We start from the raw sequence: 25,784 nt of genomic DNA, 5'->3' as shown, positions 1-25,784 counted from the left end.
TGACGTCACCAGATGGCGCTGTTCTGCAGGTCTCGCGACGTGTCGTAGTACGTGGAGCGAAATGTGCCGTTGTTTTGCTTCTCTTTACTAGATCCCGCCCCCTGAGCTTCCATTGGTCAGGTGTTGTGACTGACAGGTGTGTCTTCCACTGCGCGCGCGGCAGCCTGGCTAACAACACTTTCACATGGATCTGCAGCAAAGTTCGTGCAAAGTCTCGGGAGTCTGCTCAGGAGCTTTCTACAAAACTCAAGCATCTTTTTCCCAGATATTTCTACAGCACATTCATCATGACAACTGGAAATCAGATCATATTTGGAGATGGGAATGATGTGCCTGATCTGTTGAGGTCTATGGCTGAATATCCCTTCTCCTTCCCTTCCTTTGTGGACAATGGTAAGATCAAGACCTTTTTCTTTAGTCATTACCAAAGTGTTGAAATGTGGGATGCATTGGTATTATACAGAGAATACAATACCAGTGAGCCACATTTAACTCTGGTCTCTTCTTGTACTTAACTGCACTGGCTGGAGTTGATACACCTGTGACCGATGTTGTATGAACCCCATAAAACAAAGAAATGCTACACATTCTGCAGTACTTTTTCCAAGTTCCATTTGTTTGAAAGTGCACCAAGTGGCCAGCAGAGGGCGTTATACTCGTCATAAACCCTGCAGCACGTGTCTTTGTGCATCAGACGCTTCCCATGACATGAGAATTACAAATAAAACTCAAAATAGGCGGTTGGAAATGTGTATTCTTTTGCACTGTCCCACTTCTTCTCCACACTAGACACATATTGCTGCTGGGCGCGTGCGTGTCCTGTGACCTGCAAAAACCCGCGCAGAGCTCTGGTCACGTCAGGCCGCGCTGGTTTCCACAGCTGGAGTATTTAGAGGTCACTGGTGATGCGTGACCCTTTGCTGTGAGGTTCGGACATTGTGTTCCTGAACCTAAACACCCTCCAGCACATGGCGAGGCTTCATGAGTTCATGTTTGGATCGTGTCGAGCAGGATCTCCACTGCATGATCATTGAGATTCATAAGAACAATAATGCGCTGTTGCTGTTATAATGAAATGGTTTATAATTAAAGCGTGTACTGTTGCTGTCATGCCATTCGTTGAGTGATATGAATTAATAACAGGAAAGACTATTTACTGCAGTTATTCATATATATCCCCGCGTGCTCGTCATCCGCTCTTAAAGGCCCCACGAGCGTCTTGTTTCACCGCTAAACATGATCATATCCATACTCTTACCGCGCTGTGGGGATATAGTCCCGCACAGCCCGCGCTGCAGAGCCCCGGCTCGTGCGCCACACGTGCAGGCTCCGTGACCACGCCCATAAACAGCTTGTACTTTCACGTGACGAGGGCGGGGGCGCAGCACGTGCGAGGCCACGAGTGTCTCCTGAAGGACGGAACACGGGACAGTGGAAGTGCAGCGCCGCTGTTTGGAGCAATAAAAACACGATTAATCACGTTTTGTGACTTACATGAGCCGACGACGGGATAATCGTTATAACTTCTCAATCAAATTTTCAAATGGTTTTAAAAACTAAACAGTTCAAATTAAATGTATTTTATGTGATGTTCATATCGTCTGTATGTTAAATGTATGTAGTTTGACTGTAGTGTATTAAATGTATGTAGTTTGACTGTAGTTTCCGTAGTGTAAATACATGTTTACTGTGATGAGGAACGAGCCAATCAGAGTGTACTATCCGCGTGTGGGCGGGGCTCCTGCGCGTGCTGGATGGACGCGCAGAGCCGTGAGCGTCAGTGGCGGTGTTTTGTCGCCAGAAAACAGGGAACATTGACAAAGAAGAAGCTTTTTTAAAGCAAAGTTCCTCTGGGAAAAGCCGTGTCAGGCCGCGTCGCGCTCGTTTACCCTCCAGGACGTGCAGTCGACCTCCCGCCCGCGTGTTCTTCGGAGTCAGAACGTAACAATGCCCGGTAAAGCTGCCGTGACAGTGACCATCGCAAGCACAGCGGCTCCTCAAAAGTCATTCCCGTTCGCGTTGAAGAAGATAATGGACATTCCGCCTCCAAACATCTTGGAGGAAGGCGATGACGGTAGGTTGAACGACACAAAGCAGTCGGGATGTGTTGTGTTGCTTTAACCCCGTCCTCCCTCAAAATCGGTTGAAAATTGTACATTTAATGAAAGGGTGATTCATTCTAAAACTGTGACCATTGGCAAAGACACTTGAGCTGCACTTGTCATTTGTTGGACGAAGCCAGTTTTGTTCAAAGGATTCAAGAAAACCTGAAAAGAACAAAAAGTCCTCACTGCGCTGCCTTGTTGCTGTTTGGCATCCGCTGCACGTAGTAACGACATATGGACTAACGACATACCAACCCGTCACATTATTCATTTGTACACATTTGAGTATAATTTATGCCATTTTATTTGACATTTTAACCATTTTCAACCTCCTGATTTTTCAATATGCTCTGTATTGCAACATGGCGTTTTGTCAATGTGTTCATAGACATCACCCCATTGATCCTATACTTGTGTGTTTGGTGCAGAAATGGAGAAAGAGAAGCTGGGCTCTTCAGAGGATGTGGAGGGAGGCGTGGCTGCAGGTGCCACCACTGGCAGTGTCGGTGTTGGCGGCGGCGGCAGTGGAGGAGTGTCTGCCTCCCTGACCCCGGCTATTTGGGACAAGACCATCCCCTACGACGGAGAGACATTTCACTTGGAGTACATGGACCTGGATGAGTTCCTGCTGGAGAATGGCATCCCTGTGAGCCTGGAGGAGGAGGAGCTGCAGAAGAGAGGAGCAGAAGGCAAAGGAAAAACTGTTCCCAAGGTTACAGCTACTATTAGCGCCAACAGTACTACTGCTGTTGTCCCTACCTCGGTAGTTTCCCCCACTTCAGAAGACTCTTCTGAGCCTGAAGAACCCATTACTGTTACTACACTACAGCCAGCCAAGATCGAAGAGGAAGAGGAGGAAGAAGGAGGAGAAGAAGAGGAGGAGGAGGAGGAGGAGGAGGAGGATGACACGCAAGAGCAAGAAGAAGAAGAAACCGTGGCAGTACCAGTGATAACAAAGCTAGCAGATGTTAAGGAAAAGAAAAAGGGTGAGTCAAAAAATGCTTTTTATTAATAATTTGTGTCGTTTGTTACTGTTGATAGTGGAGCAGTTGACTGTGAGTTGTATTAATTGAAAAAATGTAATTCTATGGTTCACAGGGAGCGGTACTGGAGACCGGAATACGCCGTCACCCATTGACCCAGATGCCATTGAGGTGGACATTAACTTTCAGCCTGATCCCACTGACCTGGTGCTGTCCAGCGTTCCAGGAGGAGAGCTTTTTAATCCACGCAAACACAGATTCTCTGATGAGGATCTGAAACCGCAGCCAATGATCAAGAAGGCCAAGAAGGTGTTTGTTCCTGATGCGCAGAAGGTTTGTGAATCTCTATTTGTACTTTTGATTCTTCAAATAGACCTTGTGAACATTAAATAGAGGATTGTTCTCTATGTTTGAAGTTCAGATTTAAGACTGGACAGTTATGATTGAGATTTCCTAAACTAATGCTTTTTCTGACTGACCTACTGTTCTTTTAGGATGACAAATACTGGTCCAGAAGGAAGAAGAACAATGTGGCAGCCAAACGTTCCCGGGATGCACGTCGTCTCAAAGAGAACCAGATCACAGTACGGGCCTCTTTCTTGGAGCGGGAAAATGCAGCTCTGCGTCAGCAAGTGGCAGAGCTCCGAAAGGACTGCGGCCGCTGCAAAAGCGTTCTGGTCCGCTATGAGGCCAAATACGGGCCGCTGTAAAGATCTTGGTGCTCAATTCAAGAAGTATCAATGAGACATAAGCAGTACACCCTTCCCCGAAGTATCCAACACAGACATAAACACCAAGGGAATCAAACATTTGGCTCGGCTGATGCCCAGTGACTGTTCCTAAGTTGGGGACACAGGCTGGCAGGGTGAGTCGGTCTGGGAGCGGTGGTCACAGGGCGGCCGATGCAGAGCGTCTGGCTTCTATTCTGGCCAGTGAGCGTTTGCGATGGCAGATTTTCCCATGGAGGAAAAAAGGTTAAGTTTTAGAAAGAGAAGGCTGGTTCAAATTAAAACTACAGGATTTGAAACTAAATAGATTTAATGCGCAGCCCTTAGTGGAGCAAAGCATGAGTCACTTAGAAGTCGTGTCACACCCTCACTTTTTTTTTTAGAATTGCACTTGTGTTTGTGTGTGCACTTCAGTGGCTTCTGTGGTGCTTGTTCTACAGGTGACAGAGAAGGTAAGGTTATGTTTTGGGTAGTGTAGGTGACAGTGATGCTCCAGGCCTGAGGAGAGCAGCAGAGAGCACAGTGTTCAGTTCTGTTAAAGTTCTTCCACTTTGTGACTCATGGACACTTAACAGGCAAAATCCTCTTGTACATACTGCCAATACGTCTCATCCATTTTGCACTTTTTCATTGGAAAATTGTGGGTAATAGAGGTGGTTGGTGATCACTATTCTGAATGCCACTGTAGCTGCTCTGGGGGTAAAACCATGCATGGTCTACAGCTCTGAGCGACAGCGGTCACTTTTTACATATCTCAGATTTCTTCCAAATTCTCACACGATCGATCATTTTACAAAGAAAAATGTTTTTTTGTTTCATTGGTTTTGAACCTATGTTTGAAGATCTGCAGGGCCCTCACAGGTGGAGGGATATGTTAAAATAAAGGAGATGTTTATTTTACTGCACAATGCAAGAAGAGGGCGCTTCTGCCTTGACGTGTAGTGAAAGGTGGTTTTTATTTTTGCAGTTTTCTGCTTGTAAATAATCTAAGACTGTGATGCAGACTGTGTATCTTTATTAACCCAATATTATTCCTTATATTTGCCAAATAGTCAATGAGTGCTGTATTTATTCTGATGGTAATAACACATCTGTTGATTGTGATGTAAAACAATGTCAGATTATTCTTTTATGGATACTTTTACTGAAACCAATGACAAAGCAGGGAATTCAATGGCTAAACTGTGCTTTTAGATTTTTGTTTTCAAACAGATTTATAAAATATTCTCTATATATTAACATGAAATCACAAGGACTGGGACACTATTATCTCACCCGACCCTTCTTTTGGCTGGATCAAAGTGCAGGAGGGCTATCCGCAAACACATCAAATACAGCATTAGATTCTTTGGCAAAGTTGATTAGCTCAGTTTGCTAATAGAAGTGATGTCTGTATCTAAATGAGTAAAACATGAATGCATTACAGACTGTTAAGGGTAGACTTCTGTTGAGCTGTTGGTTTGTTCTCCTCAGTCATGAATGACCATGGCAATAAGATTCAGCTACTTTATGCTTGTTTTTTTTTCAGTGATAATGTATGTAAAATTGTCATGTGATCAAATGTCCCAAAGTCATTTATGCTTCCAATTGCTCTATAGCCTGGGATTGTATTGCATGAGGCCCAGTTAAAATTTGTCGTTTGCTAAATATTTGACACCAAGTGTACTTAAAGTCTGTAATCATCACTTAGACTAGATGCAGTTATGATGAATACTACAATGGCCTTTCCTCTCTAAAACCATCCATGCCACGTCTGTGTGGGGTGTGTTCCATTTTGGATGAAGGCTGCATCTTCTGATCACTCACTGTGTGGATTGTTTAATGTTTACTCAGCGTACATTTTTATAAATGACCAGATGCACAGAACCTACCGGTTTGTGGCTCTTTATAGATTCTATATTGTTTTTCAATGATGCGTATGTTGTTTTTGATTTTGTATTGACATTCAAACTTGAAACCGGTTACATTTTATACATTAATGCTGGTGATAATTGCTGACATGTTGAGGGATATTTTTGCAGAAGATGTTAAAACTAGAACAGTAAACGGTATGTAGCAATCTTTATTTAGATATGCTAGGTTTCAAACTCTTCATCACACACCTTTATGCAGGTTTTCAGTTTTAAACATGGTAAGCTACATTCATTTAAAAGTAAATTATGCTTTTGGCAATCATCACATACAGCTCACCTTTAAACATTTGCTCTACCTTTTATTCTGAAGGTTGTGACTTAAGAGCAGCTAATGACTGAGTTAAAATGAATAGTTGAACCATCTCAGCATAAAGCAAACTGCAGCTCCTGTATTTTGCATGCAAGTGGTGCCTATATGTTGTTTTGTCAGGTTTAACTCTTAATACATTGTAGGCATTGGTGTTGGGCGCTAAATATGTTCAGAAAGTAGCTCTTGGCAAAAAATGAATATCATTTTGGATTGTTTTTCTTTATGTATTGTTTTTTTCCATTGTTCTAACCATGTAAAGGATGTGTGCTTTTCCATGTCCTATCCTGTATCTTGTATTATGCATAAAAAATAAACTGGGATTTAATTACCTACAAATGAGAAGAGAATAAGAGTTGAACCAGATTCTGTGCCAACCCAACAGGAGCTGACGGCCCACAGTTAGACACATTTTGTAGTTTGATTTGAGTTGTCTTTCTTTGGGGCTCATCAGTATTCTAGGGGAGTAGAAGATGTTGTATAATGATCTCATCAACACTGGGAGCACTGTTGCATAACACTGGGATGCGGTGGGAACAGAGCAGGGAAAAGCCAGGACGGTGATTGCTCTGGAGGAGGGAGCCGCGGAGAGGAGGATGCTGCGTGGAGGAGGATGCTGCGTGGAGGAGGATGCTGTGTGGAGGAGGATGCTGCGTGGAGGAGGATGCTGCGTGGAGGAGGATGCTGCGTGGAGGAGGATGCTGCGTGGAGGAGGATGCTGTGTGGAGGAGGATGCTGCGTGGAGGAGGATGCTGTGTGGAGGAGGATGCTGCGTGGAGGAGGATGCTGCGTGGAGGAGGATGCTGCGTGGAGGAGGATGCTGCGTGGAGGAGGATGCTGTGTGGAGGAGGATGCTGCGTGGAGGAGGATGCTGTGTGGAGGAGGATGCTGCGTGGAGGAGGATGCTGCGTGGAGGAGGATGCTGCGTGGAGGAGGATGCTGTGTGGAGGAGGATGCTGCGTGGAGGAGGATGCTGTGTGGAGGAGGATGCTGCGTGGAGGAGGATGCTGCGTGGAGGAGGATGCTGCGTGGAGGAGGATGCTGCGTGGAGGAGGATGCTGTGTGGAGGAGGATGCTGCGTGGAGGAGGATGCTGCGTGGAGGAGACTGGGATGGATGGAGTCTGGACGGGTAAACAAAAGAGAGGGCGGGGGGCACGAGGAGGAGGGCCGCGTACACTACGGGGCCACAACGCTTTCAATCCCGTATAGAAGCCTCAACTCGCAGCGATAAAGATGATGAAACGCTAAGTAACTCCTGCTGGGATGTGTGCACGCGCAGACTGCATCACCATCCCAGTTTCATTTCAATTTGTAGTTAAGAGATTTAAAGTTTGCACCTGCGATTAAGGTTTTAGTGACGCAAAAACGTCCTATTAAAATAATAAATAGCCTTTACTGTTCAACCTCTCAATTGTTTAAAATGAGAACATTGGACTTTAATTCATCCAAGTCTACAAACTGCCATCCACCAGAGAGCATGACATTTTGTAGGCTTAATGGATTAAAACATCTAGGGAACATCATATGATATTATTCATGTCTAAATATTGCATTCTAAAAACAGACACGTATTCTTGTAAACTTGCATAAATCCAGGCATATCTCATAAAGAATAAAAACACATTTTCTGCATTATAATAAAAACTATATAAAATGTATTGACACTGACATTATGACTGGTGCACAAAGGCACTAGAAATTATATTGTGGGAAGAAACACCTAATTCTCAAGTATCCTCTTTGTGTACGTGTGGTTCATTGAAAACATGAGAGCGTGTTTCTGTGTAATATAATTCACTGCTTTATATGTGTATAGACTATTCTGTGTTGACTGACGTGCATACAAACTCACAATCACGCCAGAAGCTTATTTTTTCCATGCTTCCTTTTGGAGGTTTCTTTTATTACAAACTTAAAAAAGAATCTGATACAGTAAAAACTGCAGTATTGATCCCCCGTCCTAGAGGGGCTGCACAGAAAACAGGTCATTGCATTTCAGTAGTGAACGTCATACATCAGGTAGAAAATAGGGAAAACATAACAAAGTACAAGCAAGAAAATGCACTATATCCAGACGTCTTCTGATTTAGTTAAATTGCTCATTTTATATTTTCAATCTTAGATAGAAAATAAACATTTACACATGAAATAAGCAAAAGACAGCTCTATATAAAAAAAAATCTCTTGATCTTTGCCCGTGTTCTCAACCCTGACTGTAAAAACCTATTTGAATACTACTGTTTTGAATACACTAAAACTGCTTTTACTTAAGAAACTCCTTGAAATTAGGAACAAATATCAGCATGCAGTTCACCAAAATACAAAATAGCAATTTTGTTTTAGCCCAGGCCATTTTTGCCAGGGTCAGGGACCCACATGGTTATGTCCGTAAATCTTTCTCAACCTGCTCTACAGAGAAGAGCAGCGCCTCTATAAATCTTCTAGGGCCATTTCAGCCATGGCATTAAAATGCATTAAATGTGATCATTTGTCTAAGCAAATATAGTTTCAGAAAATGAGATTGTTAAGTGTGACATCAACAGCTTGCTTTGGGTCCAAAGGTTCTGAGACACAAACAACAGATATAGGGACTTTGAACAGAGGCACATACTTTCTCACACTAAATATTTTTACAACTTTTTCTTACAAACTTTATTAGAATGAAAAAGGAATTGGATTGTTGAGGTCTCCAGAGGAAAGCTAAAGTACACGTATTGTTTTGTACAGTCAAACATTAAAACGACATTGTTCAAAACCCTGGAGCAGGTTCAAATCTGCCTTTGTGATTGAGGCTAGAATTCCACTGGACCCAGAAGAGTTCTGACATCATCGCTTAACAGTCTCATAGATTATGGCTATAATATCAGGACCAATGTGTGATTCTTATGTCCAGAAGGCATACGAACTGAAATATAATGAACTGTGACAAGCTAGGAATTATTTAGTAGAGTAAAGTGTAAAGTGTATACAATTGGGACTTTGATATGAACAGAATTTTGGTTTGAATGAAGTGCCCAGAGGAACATGGAGCCGGGTGGTCAGAATGCACCTTCTCTTTCTACACAAGCCTATGGTAAACATTCATATCTCATTTCTAATCTCTTTCAACAGTGATACATTTACCCGTCTTATTAGACAAATGCTGTACACGGTACAATACACATTCAATACTTTATTCTATACATCTTTATTGTCTTGTTTTGCATATATTCACGTATCTTTGTTGAAAAAATAACCTCAGCATGTAAGAAACTAAACAATGACTCTTAACATAAGAAATGCAGATATATACAGTTTCCAGTATTTTATACTTGTACAAATGAGTGGTCATTAGCAAAAACAACAAAATAGAAAAACACTACAAAGAAAAATACATTTTCCATTGCAATCGTAACATGTGTCAACCCCTTAGTATTACAAATAAAAGTTGCATGACTGCATGCATATGACAAACCGTCACGTTGCAAATATCAGTGAGCACAAGTCAGGGTCGTAAATAAAACATTTACAAGTACAAATCTGGACTGACATCTTCTCACCAGTGTGATGCATTGAATACTTTGTAGTCCTTTTAGAATCTCTAAAGCATTTAACGACAGTTAAGTGAGTGTGCATTACTGAGCTGAGTGTGAGGGCACGAGGAGCCCAGTAATAAAGTGCTGGAAAGCTTAAACAGACATCTGAGGGTCACTCTTGCCTCCAGAGACAAAACTATCACAAGGACCCGGCCAGTAAACATACAACTCACATGTGACACAACACAGTAACACAGTGGCACATTCAGGAACAATCACCAGCAATACATCTTTGTATAAAACTAAAGGAATTTCAAGGGAGAGAATAGAGAATGTTGTGTGCCTTTGGCTTCAATACTATTTAAACTAAGAGGAACGTGCTCTGGATTTTAACTCTAAGCTTATCCACCCTGAGCAGCGTCAAGGCAACACTGCCCATCAGTTACTCCAGCCCTTTCCTCTCCCCCGTGTCTCTCCCCTGCTTCTTTCCACACCCAGGAAACGCTCTCCTTTATAGTCAAAGTCATGCTAAGCCATTTATCATACTCCCTAATGCTTAGCCGTTACTTCTTCCTCCCCTCCCCCCTCGATTCTTTTGCCTGTTCACCTTCACGCGCTGCTGACTGCAACGGTGCACATTATTTCCCTGCACGTGTCCATTTGTACAGATGTATCAAATTATGACTGAGGTATCAACACAGGTTGCAGTGCTAAATTGCTTTTCATATTCAGTTTTCCTAAACTGTCCCTGATGCAATTTCCCTTGACAGGTGAACTACATTCCACTACATCATCCGTCCACAACCCACTGCACCCTCTCATTTAGGCCCATGCCATGCAATACTAAAGCTGCTCTGAATAAGTAATATGCCTGTGTGTCTGTGGTTTCAAGGAGAAGATGGCCACTATGTGAACACTGAGGCGCACCAAAACAAGAACAGCAAGGCAAGCAGAGCTCACTAGCTGTATTTGTGGCAAGTAGGGCAGAGCAGATTACAGAACAAAGTGCTGAGCTTTTTCCACAGCCGTCATTCACGGCAGGACTTAGCTAGGTAATTTTTCACAGCATGACAGTGCAATGCAAAATGGAGGGTACACTAGAGCCGGGTCCAAGACAACAAATCTCCACCGCTAACATTCAATAGAAATTATAAACAAGGGTCTGGCAACGAGCCAATGCACCCGCTCCATGTTGCTCACAAAGCATGGTCGCTATTAAATGTCATGGGTGAGAGTACACAGGAACAAAACAAAATGATACACATCGTTATATTCTAGATCAGTAGTAAAAGGAATTCTAAACTTGCATTGGTATTTCAATTTGTTAGAAAAAAATAGAAAATAATCTGAAGTTAGTGTCTTAAAGTATTGACAAACAAAGGCTTAGTTGGCCAGCACTACGGGCTGGAAGGACGGGCTGGGATATTGCAGGTTGTAGTTTCCCAAACCGTCAACAAATGGCGGCTTCTCGGCGTAAGAGATCGGGCCACCTCCACTTCCTATGATGCCAACGTTCTGAGTTGGAGGGGGGCTGGAGAAGGGGTCGAAGGGCGGCTGGTTGCTGACTGCATGTGGTGGCTGGAAGGGGCTTGTGTGAGCTTGTATGGGCGGAGTGTCACTGTCAAAGTACAGCTGGCCTGGAGATCCAGGGTAGATGAACTCTTTGGCGTTGGGGGAGAGCTGGCTAGGGATGGTTCCACCCAGGGAATGCAGAGACAGAGACAGTGGCTTGTGCTTGAGCAGCTCAGGAGCGGGGAGGGGAGGGGAGCGGGACAGCATCCTTGGGACAGGGGGTCCTGCAGGAGGCACACCCCCACTGCTCTTCTTCATTTTGGTGGAGCCAAATTTGGTGGCAGCAAAACTGGCGGTGGTGAAGGTGATGGGCTGTGGTCGAGCTGGCTGCTGAGTGGAGAGGTAGGGCAAGGCGCTGGGGGGAGAGGGGGTGGATGTGTTGGAAGAGTGAGGTGCCAACTCAGGAGGTGTACTGGAGCTTGGGTAGCTGAAGAGCCCATGACAGGAGGTGGGCAGTGGGGGAGGAGAGCTGCAGAGTGAAGGCAAGAGAGTGGGTGATGCCTGACTGCTAATAGGCACAAAAACTTGAGCGTCTGGATTAAAGCCTGCACTCTTGTTCTCCTCAGCCTCTACGTCTCCTTTAGCCTCCCTCATGACACTCTCAGGAGCCTCTCCATCACAGCCCAAGCCAGGGGGGTCCTCCAGGTACAGTACCTTCACCAACCCCTTCTCTCCAATCTGGTATGAGACTTCGTATGGATCAATCCACACACTAAGTTCTGCAGGGACGTTTGCTCTCACCTCCTCAGTATCCAGCCCACTTCTCTTGGCAGCAAGCTCCACAACAGGGTCCCTCGGAGCTCCTAGTTGGATGCAGCGGAAGGCAGAGCCGCGTAGAGGAGCCTCTGGGTACCAGTGCCCCTCGAAACGAGACATCAAGATTCTTTCCAGCTCCTCGCCAAACAGGTCTGCTCGGCGACGAGGCAGCTTGTTGTATAAATATGATACAATGAAGTTTAGAGCCACCTTTACTTCCAAATGCATGACTGTGTCACCGTCCCAGGGCCGCTGTATCAGATGGTTCCAAACAGAGGCAGGAATCTTTCCTTTGACTTCAACTTTAATGGACGACCATAGTAAATGGACCCCAAAAAGATCTTCAGGTCCAACTGCAAAAAGAAAAAGTTGACATTAGTCACAATGTATTTATGGAATCCACAGCCAGCTGAATTATACAGTATCCAAGTTTAATGCACATTTAGCCCTGATCTTATCCCAACATTAACCTTTACAGTGAAGTCTGAAAGTAAAATCCAAACAAATAAAAATGTGTAAAATTGTGTTTTCAAAATGAATTGAAATGATCCATTATCAAACTAAATAAAATAAAATGAATAAAAACAAATGGAAACCATTGTAAAATAAATTGATTTGATTTGATTGTGAATGCCCCATATAACTTTCAATTTTGAGTGAGCTACAGGATGTACAGATGGATGAACAGATGGCTGCCTCTGTTTGGCTTCATAATTCCTTTATAATCTGAAAGAGATCTCAGTCTTTGCTTCACCAGACGCACAACATCGATTCATCATAGAGTCCAGCCACATAAAGCAAGAACAAAACCAACATTTCTCCAACAGTTCTGAGGCTCAGGAAACACTGGTGTAAAATGGCAGGAGAATTGGTCAAGCCTATTGAACACAATTTCCCACCATGCACCGTGCACAGAACACCCCTCCCCCTTTTCACACAAACAATCCAGTTCTCTGCCAGAAAGGATTCTGCAGCCAAGATTAGAAAGACATTTCTGATTACATTTTGAACGTAACAGCAAATAAAGCTAGCGCCTGGTGGTGGTGGTGGTGGTGGAGGTGGAGGTGGAGGTGGGGATAATGGTGGTATTGTGCTGCCAACTTAAGATGTGAGGAGATCCCCAACCTCAGTAACTGATCTAAAAGTACCTAAAACAATACAGTAAAATGTCATGCTTTCCACTCCATCATCTGGGTTCAAGGCGGATGAAGCATCACAAGCAAGAGTTATTATTACTAAAGACATAACAACACAGCAGCCAATAGCAGAACTGCTCCTGTGCTCTTGTTATTATAAAAAGGCAACAGCTCTTTTCAATGTCACCCAATGACAGAAGAATAGGAACCATAGATGTGCATGAATTACACTGTCAATAAAACACAGCCCACATTTTCAGCACGGCTATATTGACATTAAAGCTCTGTGTGATGTCGTCAATGCATTTCTCTTCCATTTGAAAAGCAGATCTGCTGAAGTTACAGTAGCAGGGCAATGGCAGCTGCACCAGTTATTTATGTTTACATGGATTAATGATGAGTCCCTAGTGCCCGATACTGTGCCCTGCAATACATTTATGCACAACTACCTAAACCATGCAATATCAACAAGATCCTGAATACATCTGGCAGAGCAAGGACAAGGTTTAGGTTTTTGCTTTTCTTAAAAGGTGCAATTCTCATGAATGTGCCCTTCATTTGAGCTTCTCTAATATCCCAGGCTTGTTATTACCTGGAAAGCTCTAATGACTCATGTCCATGCTGCATATGGAGCATGGAGTGAGGTGCAGGTCTGGAGGGACAACAGTGGAGTCCATCACTACCTGCCTCAGAATGTGTCACAATGTGCAGCACAGTAATGTTCATGTAAACAAAGGACAAAACCTTGTGCGTAAACAGAACGGACTGTTCCACCCGCGGATGGAGCAGACATGAGCCGTGAGCATCCTCGAGCAGCAGCAAAGGAACGAGATATCTGGCTAAGCAAACAACACTCGCATATGACAACTGGACTGTCTGTAAATGTGATGTGTAATAACTGTAGGATCAGGTCAGGGGGGATCGCCTGACAGAAAAGCGAATCATCCTCATACCGTTTGTTTGTGAACGTGATGCTCTGGCGAAGGTGGTGCTCTTTCCAAATACAAGAGTCCTGGAGCAGCCGATATTCCCGTGACAAACAGAGAGCCCGACAATGTCCATGCACGTCTGTAAAAGCCGCGGTGGAGGTGGTAAAATCCTGTGTTTCTTGGTCACTTTGCACGGAGCACAAACACAAACTTTACTCTTTGACAATCCGGCGTATTTATACACTGTGACGCGCCCACACCCCCATGACAGGGACTACTTTCTTTATTGTGGCGTTTCAGCGGCTAATTATCAACGTAATCAATTAAATCACGCGCACGAGCTGCTCCTGCACTGACTAACTAACATGTGTGGACACTTATAACAACAAGGGATTTCCAGTTAAACTGTCATTGACTAGAATAAAAAGCACAAACAGCAAACCGCTATTTAGTGTCCAGTGAAGACAGTGTCCAGTGAAGACAGTGTCCAGTGAAGACAGTGTCCAGTGATGCGCTGGTCCTGCAGCATCACGAGAGGAACTGGGCTCTACTTCGTGAAGCGGATGGATATTTGTACTTTCCTTACAGTTGTAAGAAACCAATTTGCTAAAAATATAAACAGTGATAGCAACAGAGTTCCTATTGGCTGAGAGGGGGGCGGACCCACACATTATTGGGCTGCGGACGTGAAGCATCCTGGGCCCAGTGGCTTTTGGGAAATGTGGTCCCAATAAAGAAATCACACGTAGCATGGACTGACCATGGATTATTATAGTTCCATGGGACTAACGGCCATAATAACAATAATATAACCTACAATAAATATTCAAGTCACTCTGTTACAGTGTAGGATAAATGCCTTAGAGTATCCATTTCAAAGTTATAGGCCTAAGATTGTATTTTTAAACCACAAATTGAGGCAAATGGAAAAATAACATTATATTTGACTGTCATAAATTGTCATTCGTTTTGATTCCAGATCATCATCTATTGTGACACATCCACATTTACAAACACGAGCAGTTCAGCAACAGCTATGAACAAATATGATCATTATGTCAATGTCAGATGTATGTCTAAGTTCGCTTTGTCTTGACATTTTCTGAGGCTTTTCCAAGGTTTGATCAAACACAATGATTGTGCTCAAAATGTAGAATTCATAAACTGGCACATTCACTCATTGTTCAATTCAAATCAATTTATTGAGTTTATCTCGGAGGGCAACAAGTTGTGTCATGTTTAACATTGTTTATCATTTTAATAATGATCAATGTTTTGGGGAACCCCAATGAAGGGTCTATGGGAGCCCCAGGGGGCTGTAAACCATACAATCATGTCATAAATATATAAAATCAAGATGAATACAAGTAATAATAAAAGGCTACCTGAAATGTTGGACTGTAACCTTTTATCCAACCGCTTCTACTGGAGACGAGCTTGTATCCAGAAACTTTGACCACGACTTGAGACTCTTGTGTTTGTAGTGTGTCATTCAAAAATATGCACAAATATTCAGCTAATACTGGTCTGTTTTAACTACTAACCCTGTCAGAAACCCTCTTCAATTGCTGTAATCTAATTGGGATAGAATAGACCTAGTGGACATGAAAGTGCTTCTCAAGGTGAATGTGCCAAACCAAAACATAATATGCGGTACAAACTGTAGATGAAGTGCACCATGGACCACGTCAATGTTGCTGGACCACGGCTGAAGTTCTGTGGTCACCCTCATCTCCAACAACCTGCAAAACAGTACTATCTATACAACAAGGCTGTTAAAAGGGGGACGGATCTGTTGACAGGAGACTCTGGAGGTGCACCAGATGTGGCCCGCCATTATAAAGGAAGTGATACTGAGTTTTTCTGTGAACTGAATGTTGTTAACCGTACACTTTCCTGGAGCCACGGCAAAGACGGACGTGTCATTATTATTGTCAAGAGATTTACAAGAATCCACAGAGAGACAATGAATCTAGACAAATGAACTGTCTTTTTCTGTATGCTCTTTTCATAGTTGGACAAGATCAAATATATGCCATGTACACATTTTATCCTGGACTAGTTGTGTTGCTATTATTAACACAATTGTAGACTCAGAAACTATGCCTTGATTCGACCTTGGAGCACAACAATTTCAAGATTGCGGGGCATTGTAAATAGAATAGCATTTCCACCAGGACAAATACAAATCAATACCAACCAGACAGTCAGACTAAGGTGCATATTTTTTTCCATGACCTTGTAGTTGAGTGAATGAGAGAGAGAGACTTAATGGGCTTGACAACCCTTCTCTTGTTTCCTGACCAAAAGATATAAGCCAAGATCTTGCAATAACAATTAAGTAATATCATCATTTTGAAGACGTAAGATCTACCCTCCCTAGGATCATGACAGAATCCACCTAAATTACATAAAATAATAATTCAAACAAGAATAATTTAATCAGTGGCCTTCATTTTTTTTACACCTGAGAAATTGACATTCTCAAAATAGTCCGCGTCACAAATAGTCCATGCATTTTAAATACAGTGTATACGAACTCTCGGGCGCTTTATGTATGATTTGTTTTCCCCTTTGCAGCGCCTGACAGCAGTAATCCAACACCGGGACGGCAGCAAGGACACCATTTCTCTGAACCACACCTTCAGTGAGCCGCAGATCGAATGGTTCAAGGCTGGTTCCGCCCTTAACAGACTGAAGGAGCTCCGGTGCAGCTCCTGCAGCTCGGAGGGAAATGCAGTGTTGTTGGGGAAGGCAAAAGATGGACATGGAATGCAAAGAGGGAGCAAAAACACCATTCAATAGATGCACACCACTAAACAAGACCACTGTATAGTTGAAAAGAGCACACGCATAAAAGAGCAATACATAAATGTTTAAGCACTGTCCATGTATTATTGTAGTGACAAAAATCAGTTTGGCCTATTTTACTTACAGCTTTAACACAGCATTTTAAATTGTACTTGCAGGACCGTGCAAGACGCTGGCTATGGACGTATGAAAAGCAACAACATTTGAAGACCAAATACGACAGAAAACGTTCAAGAGGAAATACCATCTCATTAAATAACAGAGTGGCAGCTAATAATTCATGTGCACAAGCAGCTGGTATAAGAGCAACTGACTCAAGAAGAATACTACATCATATTTCTAAATGTTTTTGGAATCAAACAGGTTATAGTTTGTTTTGATTTGCACCAGCCTTTACTGTTAGTAGTGGTTGTAGCTATGGTGTTTAGGTATGTAAGAATTAAACCAGAAGATACTGGTAGAGTGTATCTGGCGTCTCATTCTCTCTGTTTATTCCATAATGACAGGCTTGTTTATCGCCCATTTAAATGCATTGTTCTACTTCCACATAAAACTTTAGCTAGGAATTGTACAGTGTTATGCTGCAATTTCAGAGTAGAACAGATGTTTCCACGGCCATTGCACCACCAGAACAAAAGTGTGCCATTTTATACAAAGGGCTGTTCATCAGTCGTGGCACAGCTGCAGCTCACCTGGTTCTGCTCTGTGACCTTTTGATGTCATTCTGCTGCTGCCTTACATTTATGAGCCCACAATGCAATTCACTCACTTGGCAATCAACACATTTTATATGGAATGTTGCAACTGACTTAAGATGAGTTATTTTCTTATGCATTTTGCAACATCATTTGCAGCTTAGTTGGATTTCTTTGCCTCGATGCTTTCTATATTTCCCAGCTGGTTAACAGTTCAAATTACAACCTGAGTGTGTAAAATATGCATAGAACATCCGACTTGCCTGCAATGGGAAATATACAAATGTAAACCGACATTAGCATTCTAGGTTCAGTGCTGAGGCCATGGGCAGCATATAAAACATTCATGCTTTAGGAGGAGTTTACAATAAAACTCTGACATGTGGTCATTTATGTTGTCTTTGACACACACTGCAGCCACATTGACACAAACCGTAATGATTCTGACACATTTTCAAACTCAGTAGCTACAGACTGTTGGGGGACATACTGTCATTTACCTTTACCTTAATGTTTAAGATTTCTTCTCCAATGTTAGAATGATGCACTTCGTTCAGACGTGTTTGGACCAGTGATGCCTGCTTGGTGCAGCTCTGATCGGACACAGCTGTAATTGTACACTTTTTTACCTCTAATTCACCACTTAGTTTTGTGATTTCCAACACTTTGTCTCATACTCCGAGTTTACAAAAGGATAGGGCTAACTTGACAGTGTTTGCAATTAAGCCATGGTCTAAACAAACTAAACACATTTTTTCTATGCACCTTCACATAAAGCATGCAAACAGAGCTGAATAAAGGCTGTAGCTTTTTATTTAATGGTAGATTGCATTAAACTTGTGTTTAGTTATGTTCAGTTTGAAACTGTTTAGTGTTAGACAGTGGTTAACACAGCAACATTTCATGTCATGTGTATAACATACAAACTTGTCACAATAAATAAATTGCACAATGAAACACATCAGTTGTTAGTTAGTATCCAAATTTCAATTTCTATTTTATTTGTAAATTCAACATTTTACGCATGCCGTTTTTATATATTTTAGTATTATAGTATTATATATATTATTGTCAATTACTGTATGTTGCACCTTAATACCAAAGCAAGTTCTATTCTTCACTGACAATTGCAATTGTCAGAGTCTGATTAAGATAAGATAAGATAAGATATTCCTTTATTGTCCCACATGGGGAAATTTCATTGGTGCAACGCAGGTAGATACAGAGGTAGATACAGAAGAACAGATCACTTATAGGAAGTCTGAAAAACACTTTCAGTAGAAGATCTCCTATAAATAAATAAAAACTCCCATAGACAAATAAATACATAAATACCATTGCATGTGATCCCGACAGTAATTGCATGGTCCTGCACTTATGTTCAGATTGTGTTCAAACAAACCACAGATTAAAGTCTCAAATGAGTAACTACGAAAGCAACAGCGCTTCAGACACAGCACCTCCAGTTAGCTTCATACCATCAGCACATGTTGATTACACTACATGAAAGGTATGAAAGGCGTCAATAATCATTCCTGTCCATGGGTAAATAGTATCTACTAAAATAGTATCTCTTTTGAATGGGAAGTCCTCAAAATGTTGCATATTGCATATTTCATGTACATTTATGTGCATTTATACACACTATTTGGATTTTAAAGTAGCTATTTTTAGTACTAAATAGCTACTAAATATGTTATTACAATTAGACTGAATAAATATGCTTAATAATAATTTTAGGCTATGTAAACTGCCCTTGTGTCTTGTATTCATGGAGTTGAACGTATTTGTAAAAAAAAAAAAGAAAAAGTTCTGTTTGATCAGGCCACCTTCCTTCAATTTGTCATGCAAGAAGAAACACGTTTATGATATTTTAATGGTAAAAAAGCAAACTGTTTTTCCTCCTTTTCATAACATTGTAAAACGGTATTATTGGGTTCATATGGTGTGTTCAAACGGCAAATATTACCAGTTTACATAATGCTAGAATGTTTTAACCAAAAACATTGTTCAGTGCTGGACTTTAGTTTCTTTTTCACTCACGAGCCCCTAGAACCAGCACAGTCGCTCCAGTAGGTGGCGGTAATGCGCATGTCAAAGCTGGCCAACCGCGATAAATCACCAAACGAAGAAGAAGAAGAAGAAGAAGCTGGGCTCATGTGTTTAGGTTTAGCCCGTTTAGCCCGTGTGTTAGCCGGTTAGCTTTTAGCCGCTTAGCTTTTAGCCGGTTAGCCTTTAGCCAGCTTTAGTCAAACTACCGGCATTATTCAGGCAGTGAATCAACAATGAATAAAATGTGACCATGGTAAAGAGCTGCGGGTGGAGCGGTGTTGTCCATGTGTTGTTTGTTGTTGGTGGCGCGGGACTGCATCATGTTTGTTCTAGTGGACATGGTGGACACGGTGCGGATCTCACCGTGGGACTTCCACAAGCGACTGAACGACGCTATCGCCGAGGAACTCAACAAGAAACTGGCCAACAAGGTGCGGACTCACTGCACTATCCTCATTATGCACATTATTATCCACATTATGAGGCTGAGAGTCATATCCACATTATGATGCTGAGAGTCATATCCACATTATGATGCTGAGACTCAAATCCACATTATGATGCTGAGAGTCATATCCACATTATGATGCTGAGACTCAAATCCACATGAGGCCGAGAGTCAAATCCACATTATGATGCTGAGAGTCATATCCACATTATGATGCTGAGACTCAAATCCACATTATGATGCTGAGAGTCATATCCACATTATGATGCTGAGAGTCAAATCCACATGATGCTGAGAGTCATATCCACATTATGATGCTGAGAGTCATATCCACATTATGATGCTGAGACTCAAATCCACATTATGATGCTGAGACTCAAATCCACATTATGATGCTGAGACTCAAATCCACATTATGAGGCTGAGACTCAAATCCACATGAGGCCGAGAGTCAAATCCACATTGAGGCCGAGAGTCAAATCCACATTGAGGCCGAGAGTCAAATCCACATTATGATGCTGAGAGTCATATCCACATTATGATGCTGAGACTCAAATCCACATTATGAGGCTGAGACTCAAATCCACATGAGGCCGAGAGTCAAATCCACATTGAGGCCGAGAGTCAAATCCACATTATGATGCTGAGACTCAAATCCACATTATGATGCTGAGAGTCATATCCACATTATGATGCTGAGAGTCATATCCACATTATGATGCTGAGAGTCAAATCCACATTATGATGCTGAGAGTCAAATCCACATTATGATGCTGAGACTCAAATCCACATTATGAGGCTGAGAGTCATATCCACATTATGATGCTGAGAGTCATATCCACATTATGATGCTGAGAGTCATATCCACATTATGATGCTGAGAGTCAAATCCACATTATGATGCTGAGAGTCAAATCCACATTATGAGGCTGAGAGTCATATCCACATTATGATGCTGAGAGTCATATCCACATTATGATGCTGAGAGTCATATCCACATTATGATGCTGAGAGTCATATCCACATTATGATGCTGAGAGTCAAATCCACATTATGATGCTGAGAGTCAAATCCACATTATGATGGAGACTCAAATCCACATTATGATGCTGAGAGTCAAATCCACATTATGCACATTATTATCCACATTATGAGGCTGAGAGTCATATCCACATTATGATGCTGAGACTCAAATCCACATTATGAGGCTGAGAGTCAAATCCACATTATGATGCTGAGAGTCATATCCACATTATGATGCTGAGACTCAAATCCACATTATGAGGCTGAGAGTCATATCCACATTATGATGCTGAGAGTCATATCCACATTATGATGCTGAGAGTCAAATCCACATTATGATGCTGAGAGTCAAATCCACATTATGATGGAGACTCAAATCCACATTATGATGCTGAGAGTCAAATCCACATTATGCACATTATTATCCACATTATGAGGCTGAGAGTCATATCCACATTATGAGGCTGAGAGTCATATCCACATTATGAGAGTCTCAGTCAGACAGGATCACACCAACCCGTCCTGTGAAAGTCCAATAGTACATAACATTACAGAGACACTACAATACCATGGAAATACAGTGCGATATCAGACGATGCTCCTCAGAAGTGTCTGTGACTGGATGTGGTTTCACGTTTGTTTCTCTCCTTCTCCTGCCTCAGGTGGTCTACAATGTTGGACTGTGTATCTGCCTGTATGACATCACTAAGATGGATGATTCCTTTATATTCCCAGGAGATGGAGCTTCACACACTAAAGGTACGATGGCAACGGTTGCACTGGTTTAACCACAAATAACTTCTCACCTGCTTTGTCTTCTTTCTTTAGTTAATTTTAGGTATGTTGTCTTCCATCCTTTCCTTGACGAGGTCCTTGTTGGCAAGATCAAGTACTGTAGTCAAGAGGGAGTTCACGGTAACATTCTGGTCATTTATTTTACATCCAAGTTTATATTAGTTCAACTATTGTAAATATTAAGAAGGAAAAATAAATTTACACTTAATTTTACTCATATTTTTTGTCAGAAGAGGCTTCCTATGTTTATAACGATTGATGATGGATACATTTAGGGCCATGTGTGACTGACTGCATACGAAAGTAGAAGTGATGAAACGTAATGTGATGTACTATATTCTGGATGCACATATGAGCAAATAACAATACAATAGACCTCTGCATACAATGCAATAAATACATCAACGTTCAATACATTATACATCAATGGTATCACTGTGAAATGATTATGATATTTAAATATTTGTGCACCTAATATTGTATTTCTTGCTAACTTATATCTCAATTAAAAACAAACAACAATTGAACTTGGGTACATTGTGCTCTGGACATGAATAACCCTCATGAGTCACAAATTGTCAATAATGCAACCTTTGTTTTTCAGTAACCATGGGCTTCTTTGACGACATCCTCATTCCTCCAGAGTCTCTTCAACAGCCTGCGAAATTGTATCCTGCCCCAATGTGCAGTATAACCGTGTGAGATGTGATTTGTGCTGATCATTGAGAATCACCTTGACAACAGCTGCAGTGATGAGGCAGAGCAGGTGTGGCTTTGGGAGTATGAGACCGATGAAGGGGCTCATGACCTCTACATGGACCAGGGAGAAGAGATTCGCTTTAGAGTGACAGATGAGGTTTTTGTGGACACTTCTCCAACAGGACCAGCTACTGCTACTGAAGACACTGCAGCCCAACCCGGACAGTCCACAGGTCCACCACCAGAGGCCGCTGTGGAGAAGAAAGAAGCACCGTATACTCTCCTAGTAAGAACACCTCTGTACTCTGCACCATTTATTACATCGATTTACTCCTACTTTACTGCTGCTATTGTCATTGATAGTAACATAGTTCTTTACACAAGAAATGTGTTCTCTACGGCACAACAAGCATGACATAATACATTAATAATTGAGTATTTGTTTTACAGGGAACCATTTCTGAACCAGGATTGGGGCTTCTGTCCTGGTGGAACAATTAACAAAGCAAATGACGATGAGGGAAGGGTTTGTTTATAAGATACTAAAATGTGGTAAAACGTTACTTTTATTTACTGATATTGGTTGTATAAAAGAAAACAATGGAAATCAAAAGAAGAGAATGCATTTGTTAAGTTGCCGTACTACGCTCTATGCTGTGTTTTCTGAGTATGTTTATATCATGGAAACAATTTAGAGATTCAAATAATGTACAGATTTATATGAAAAAGCAATAAATATGTGGATTTTTTTATTTGAATTGCCTCATTGTCTTATTGCCTTATTGGTCTATAAGGACTGTGCGACAGGAAGTTAACTTTAATTTGACATGGATTTTCCGGTAATGAGACTTTAATTCTGCTTCTACTCTTCAGCTCTAAATGCAAGTCCAAACATAAACTTGACATATGTGATACTGTTCTGCCACATGTTTGTGAGCTTGAACCGTTACAGGTTAAAATATGAACAGATTAGAGGCATGAGGTTATTCTGGTGAACGCTGATGTAATTACATTTCTTTTTTGTGTACTCTGTTACAATATCTTATTTTTATTATGTTCAGCACAATCTTCCTTGCATCAGCAGAACAAAAACAACACGGTTTATTAACAGTTCGATAGTTTGTTTAATGGGTTCAATGATGCTGACATCACACATCCTCCACGGTGTTTGTGGATGGTTAGTTTGCATGGATCAGATGTGGGATGGATCAGATGTGGATGGATCACATGTGGGATGGATCACATGTGGATGGATCACCTGTGGGATGAATCACATGTGGATGGATCACATGTGGGATGGATCACATGTGGGATGGATCACATGTGAGATGGATCACATGTGGGGTGGATCACATGTGGCTGGATCACATGTGGATGGATCATGGGATGGATCACATGTGGGATGGATCATGGGATGGATCATGGGATGGATCATGGGATGGATCACATGTGGGATGGATCATGGGATGGATCACATGGATCACATGTGGGATGGATCACATGTGGGATGGATCATGGGATGGATCACCTGTGGGATGGATCATGGGATGGATCACATGTGGATGGATCACATGTGGGATGGATCACATGTGGGATGAATCACATGTGGGATGGATCATGGGGTGGATCACATGTGGGATGGATCACATGTGGATGGATCACATGTGGGGTGGATCACATGTGGATGGATCATGGGATGGATCACATGTGGATGAATCACATGTGGGGTGGCTCACATGTGGGGTGGATCACATGTGGATGGATCACATGTGGGGTGGCTCACATGTGGGGTGGATCACATGTGGATGGATCACATGTGGGGTGGATCACATGTGGGATGGATCACATGTGAGGTGGTTCACATGTGGGGTGGATCACATGTGGGGTGGATCACATGTGGATGGATCACATGTGGGATGGATCATGGGATGGATCACATGTGGGATGGATCACATGTGGGGTGGATCACATGTGGGGTGGATCACATGTGGGGTGGATCACATGTGGGGTGGATCACATGTGGATGGGTCACATGTGGATGGATCACATGTGGGGTGGATCACATGTGGGATGGATCACATGTGGGGTGGATCACATGTGGGGTGGATCACATGTGGGATGGATCACATGTGGGGTGGATCACATGTGGGATGGATCACATGTGGGGTGGATCACATGTGGGATGGATCACATGTGGATGGGTCACATGTGGGGTGGATCACATGTGGGATGGATCACATGTGGGATGGATCACATGTGGAGTGGGTCACATGTGGGGTGGATCACATGTGGATGGATCACATGTGGATGGATCCCATGTGGAGTGGATCACATGTGGGGTGGATCACATGTGGATGGATCACATGTGGATGGATCACATGTGGGGTGGATCCCATGTGGGGTGGATCACATGTGGATGGATCACATGTGGGATGGATCACATGTGGGGTGGATCACATGTGGATGGATCACATGTGGGGTGGATCACATGTGGGGTGGATCACATGTGGATGGGTCACATGTGGATGGATCACATGTGGGGTGGATCACATGTGGATGGATCACATGTGGATGGATCACATGTGGATGGATCACATGTGGAGTGGATCACGTGGATGGATCCCATGTGGGGTGGATCACATGTGGATGGATCACATGTGGGATGGATCACATGTGGATGGATCACATGTGGGGTGGATCACATGTGGGGTGGATCAGATGTGGATGGATCACATGTGGGATGGATCACATGTGGATGGATCACCTGTGGGATGAATCACATGTGGATGGATCACATGTGGGATGGATCACATGTGGATGGATCACATGTGGGATGGATCACATGTGAGATGGATCACATGTGGGGTGGATCACATGTGGCTGGATCACATGTGGGATGGATCATGGGATGGATCATGGGATGGATCATGGGATGGATCACATGTGGGATGGATCATGGGATGGATCACATGGATCACATGTGGGATGGATCACATGTGGGATGGATCATGGGATGGATCACCTGTGGGATGGATCATGGGATGGATCACATGTGGATGGATCACATGTGGGATGGATCACATGTGGGATGAATCACATGTGGGATGGATCATGGGGTGGATCACATGTGGGGTGGATCACATGTGGGATGGATCACATGTGGATGGATCACATGTGGGGTGGATCACATGTGGATGGATCATGGGATGGATCACATGTGGATGAATCACATGTGGGGTGGCTCACATGTGGGGTGGATCACATGTGGATGGATCACATGTGGGGTGGATCACATGTGGGATGGATCACATGTGAG

At 42.7% G+C, this 25,784-nt stretch overlaps 3 protein-coding genes across 4 annotated transcripts; 2 read left to right on the top strand and 1 right to left on the bottom strand.

Annotated features, from left to right (window-relative positions):
- The first annotated feature begins 218 nt into the window (after window positions 1-218).
- Window positions 219-6,367, top strand: tefb (TEF transcription factor, PAR bZIP family member b). 2 transcript variants are annotated; one of them, XM_072443746.1, is made up of 4 exons: window positions 219-393; window positions 2,534-3,091; window positions 3,204-3,421; window positions 3,583-6,367. In XM_072443746.1, exons 1-4 carry the CDS (start codon window positions 288-290, stop codon window positions 3,796-3,798), a joined length of 1,098 nt encoding a protein of 365 aa, XP_072299847.1. In that variant the 5' UTR covers window positions 219-287; the 3' UTR covers window positions 3,799-6,367. The 2 variants fall into 2 exon arrangements, with proteins under 2 accessions (XP_072299847.1, XP_072299846.1); XM_072443745.1 differs by lacking the exon at window positions 219-393 and adding an exon at window positions 1,946-2,074.
- A 1,537-nt stretch (window positions 6,368-7,904) lies between these two features.
- tob2 (transducer of ERBB2, 2) lies at window positions 7,905-12,207 on the bottom strand. The gene has a single exon (XM_072443744.1). It carries the CDS (start codon window positions 12,106-12,108, stop codon window positions 10,936-10,938), a length of 1,173 nt encoding a protein of 390 aa, XP_072299845.1. The 5' UTR covers window positions 12,109-12,207; the 3' UTR covers window positions 7,905-10,935.
- A 7,453-nt stretch (window positions 12,208-19,660) lies between these two features.
- polr3h (polymerase (RNA) III (DNA directed) polypeptide H) lies at window positions 19,661-23,218 on the top strand. Its single transcript, XM_072442257.1, has 6 exons — window positions 19,661-19,934; window positions 21,637-21,733; window positions 21,803-21,889; window positions 22,374-22,437; window positions 22,520-22,754; window positions 22,919-23,218. Exons 1-6 carry the CDS (start codon window positions 19,788-19,790, stop codon window positions 22,967-22,969), a joined length of 681 nt encoding a protein of 226 aa, XP_072298358.1. The 5' UTR covers window positions 19,661-19,787; the 3' UTR covers window positions 22,970-23,218.
- Window positions 23,219-25,784: the final 2,566 nt, after the last annotated feature.

Source organism: Eucyclogobius newberryi, unplaced genomic scaffold, assembly GCF_026437365.1.
Source record: "Eucyclogobius newberryi isolate DKJ021-1_F unplaced genomic scaffold, fEucNew1.0.hap1 SCAF_13, whole genome shotgun sequence".
Taxonomy (NCBI): domain Eukaryota; kingdom Metazoa; phylum Chordata; class Actinopteri; order Gobiiformes; family Gobiidae; genus Eucyclogobius; species Eucyclogobius newberryi.
This window is presented reverse-complemented; position numbering and strand designations above follow the sequence as displayed.

Bases quoted from the DNA above. Each gene is read 5' to 3' on its own strand.
- tob2 (XM_072443744.1), bottom strand. From the start codon at position 12,108: ATGCATTTGGAAGTAAAGGTGGCTCTAAACTTCATTGTATCATATTTA.
- polr3h (XM_072442257.1), top strand. From the start codon at position 19,788: ATGTGTTGTTTGTTGTTGGTGGCGCGGGACTGCATCATGTTTGTTCTA. The intron at 19,935-21,636 runs GTGCGGACTCAC...CTCCTGCCTCAG, and splicing joins ACAAGAAACTGGCCAACAAG to GTGGTCTACAATGTTGGACT. The intron at 22,755-22,918 runs GTAAGAACACCT...TTTGTTTTACAG, and splicing joins AAGCACCGTATACTCTCCTA to GGAACCATTTCTGAACCAGG.
- tefb (XM_072443745.1), top strand. From the start codon at position 1,948: ATGCCCGGTAAAGCTGCCGTGACAGTGACCATCGCAAGCACAGCGGCT. The intron at 3,092-3,203 runs GTGAGTCAAAAA...TATGGTTCACAG, and splicing joins TGTTAAGGAAAAGAAAAAGG to GGAGCGGTACTGGAGACCGG. The intron at 3,422-3,582 runs GTTTGTGAATCT...CTGTTCTTTTAG, and splicing joins TTGTTCCTGATGCGCAGAAG to GATGACAAATACTGGTCCAG.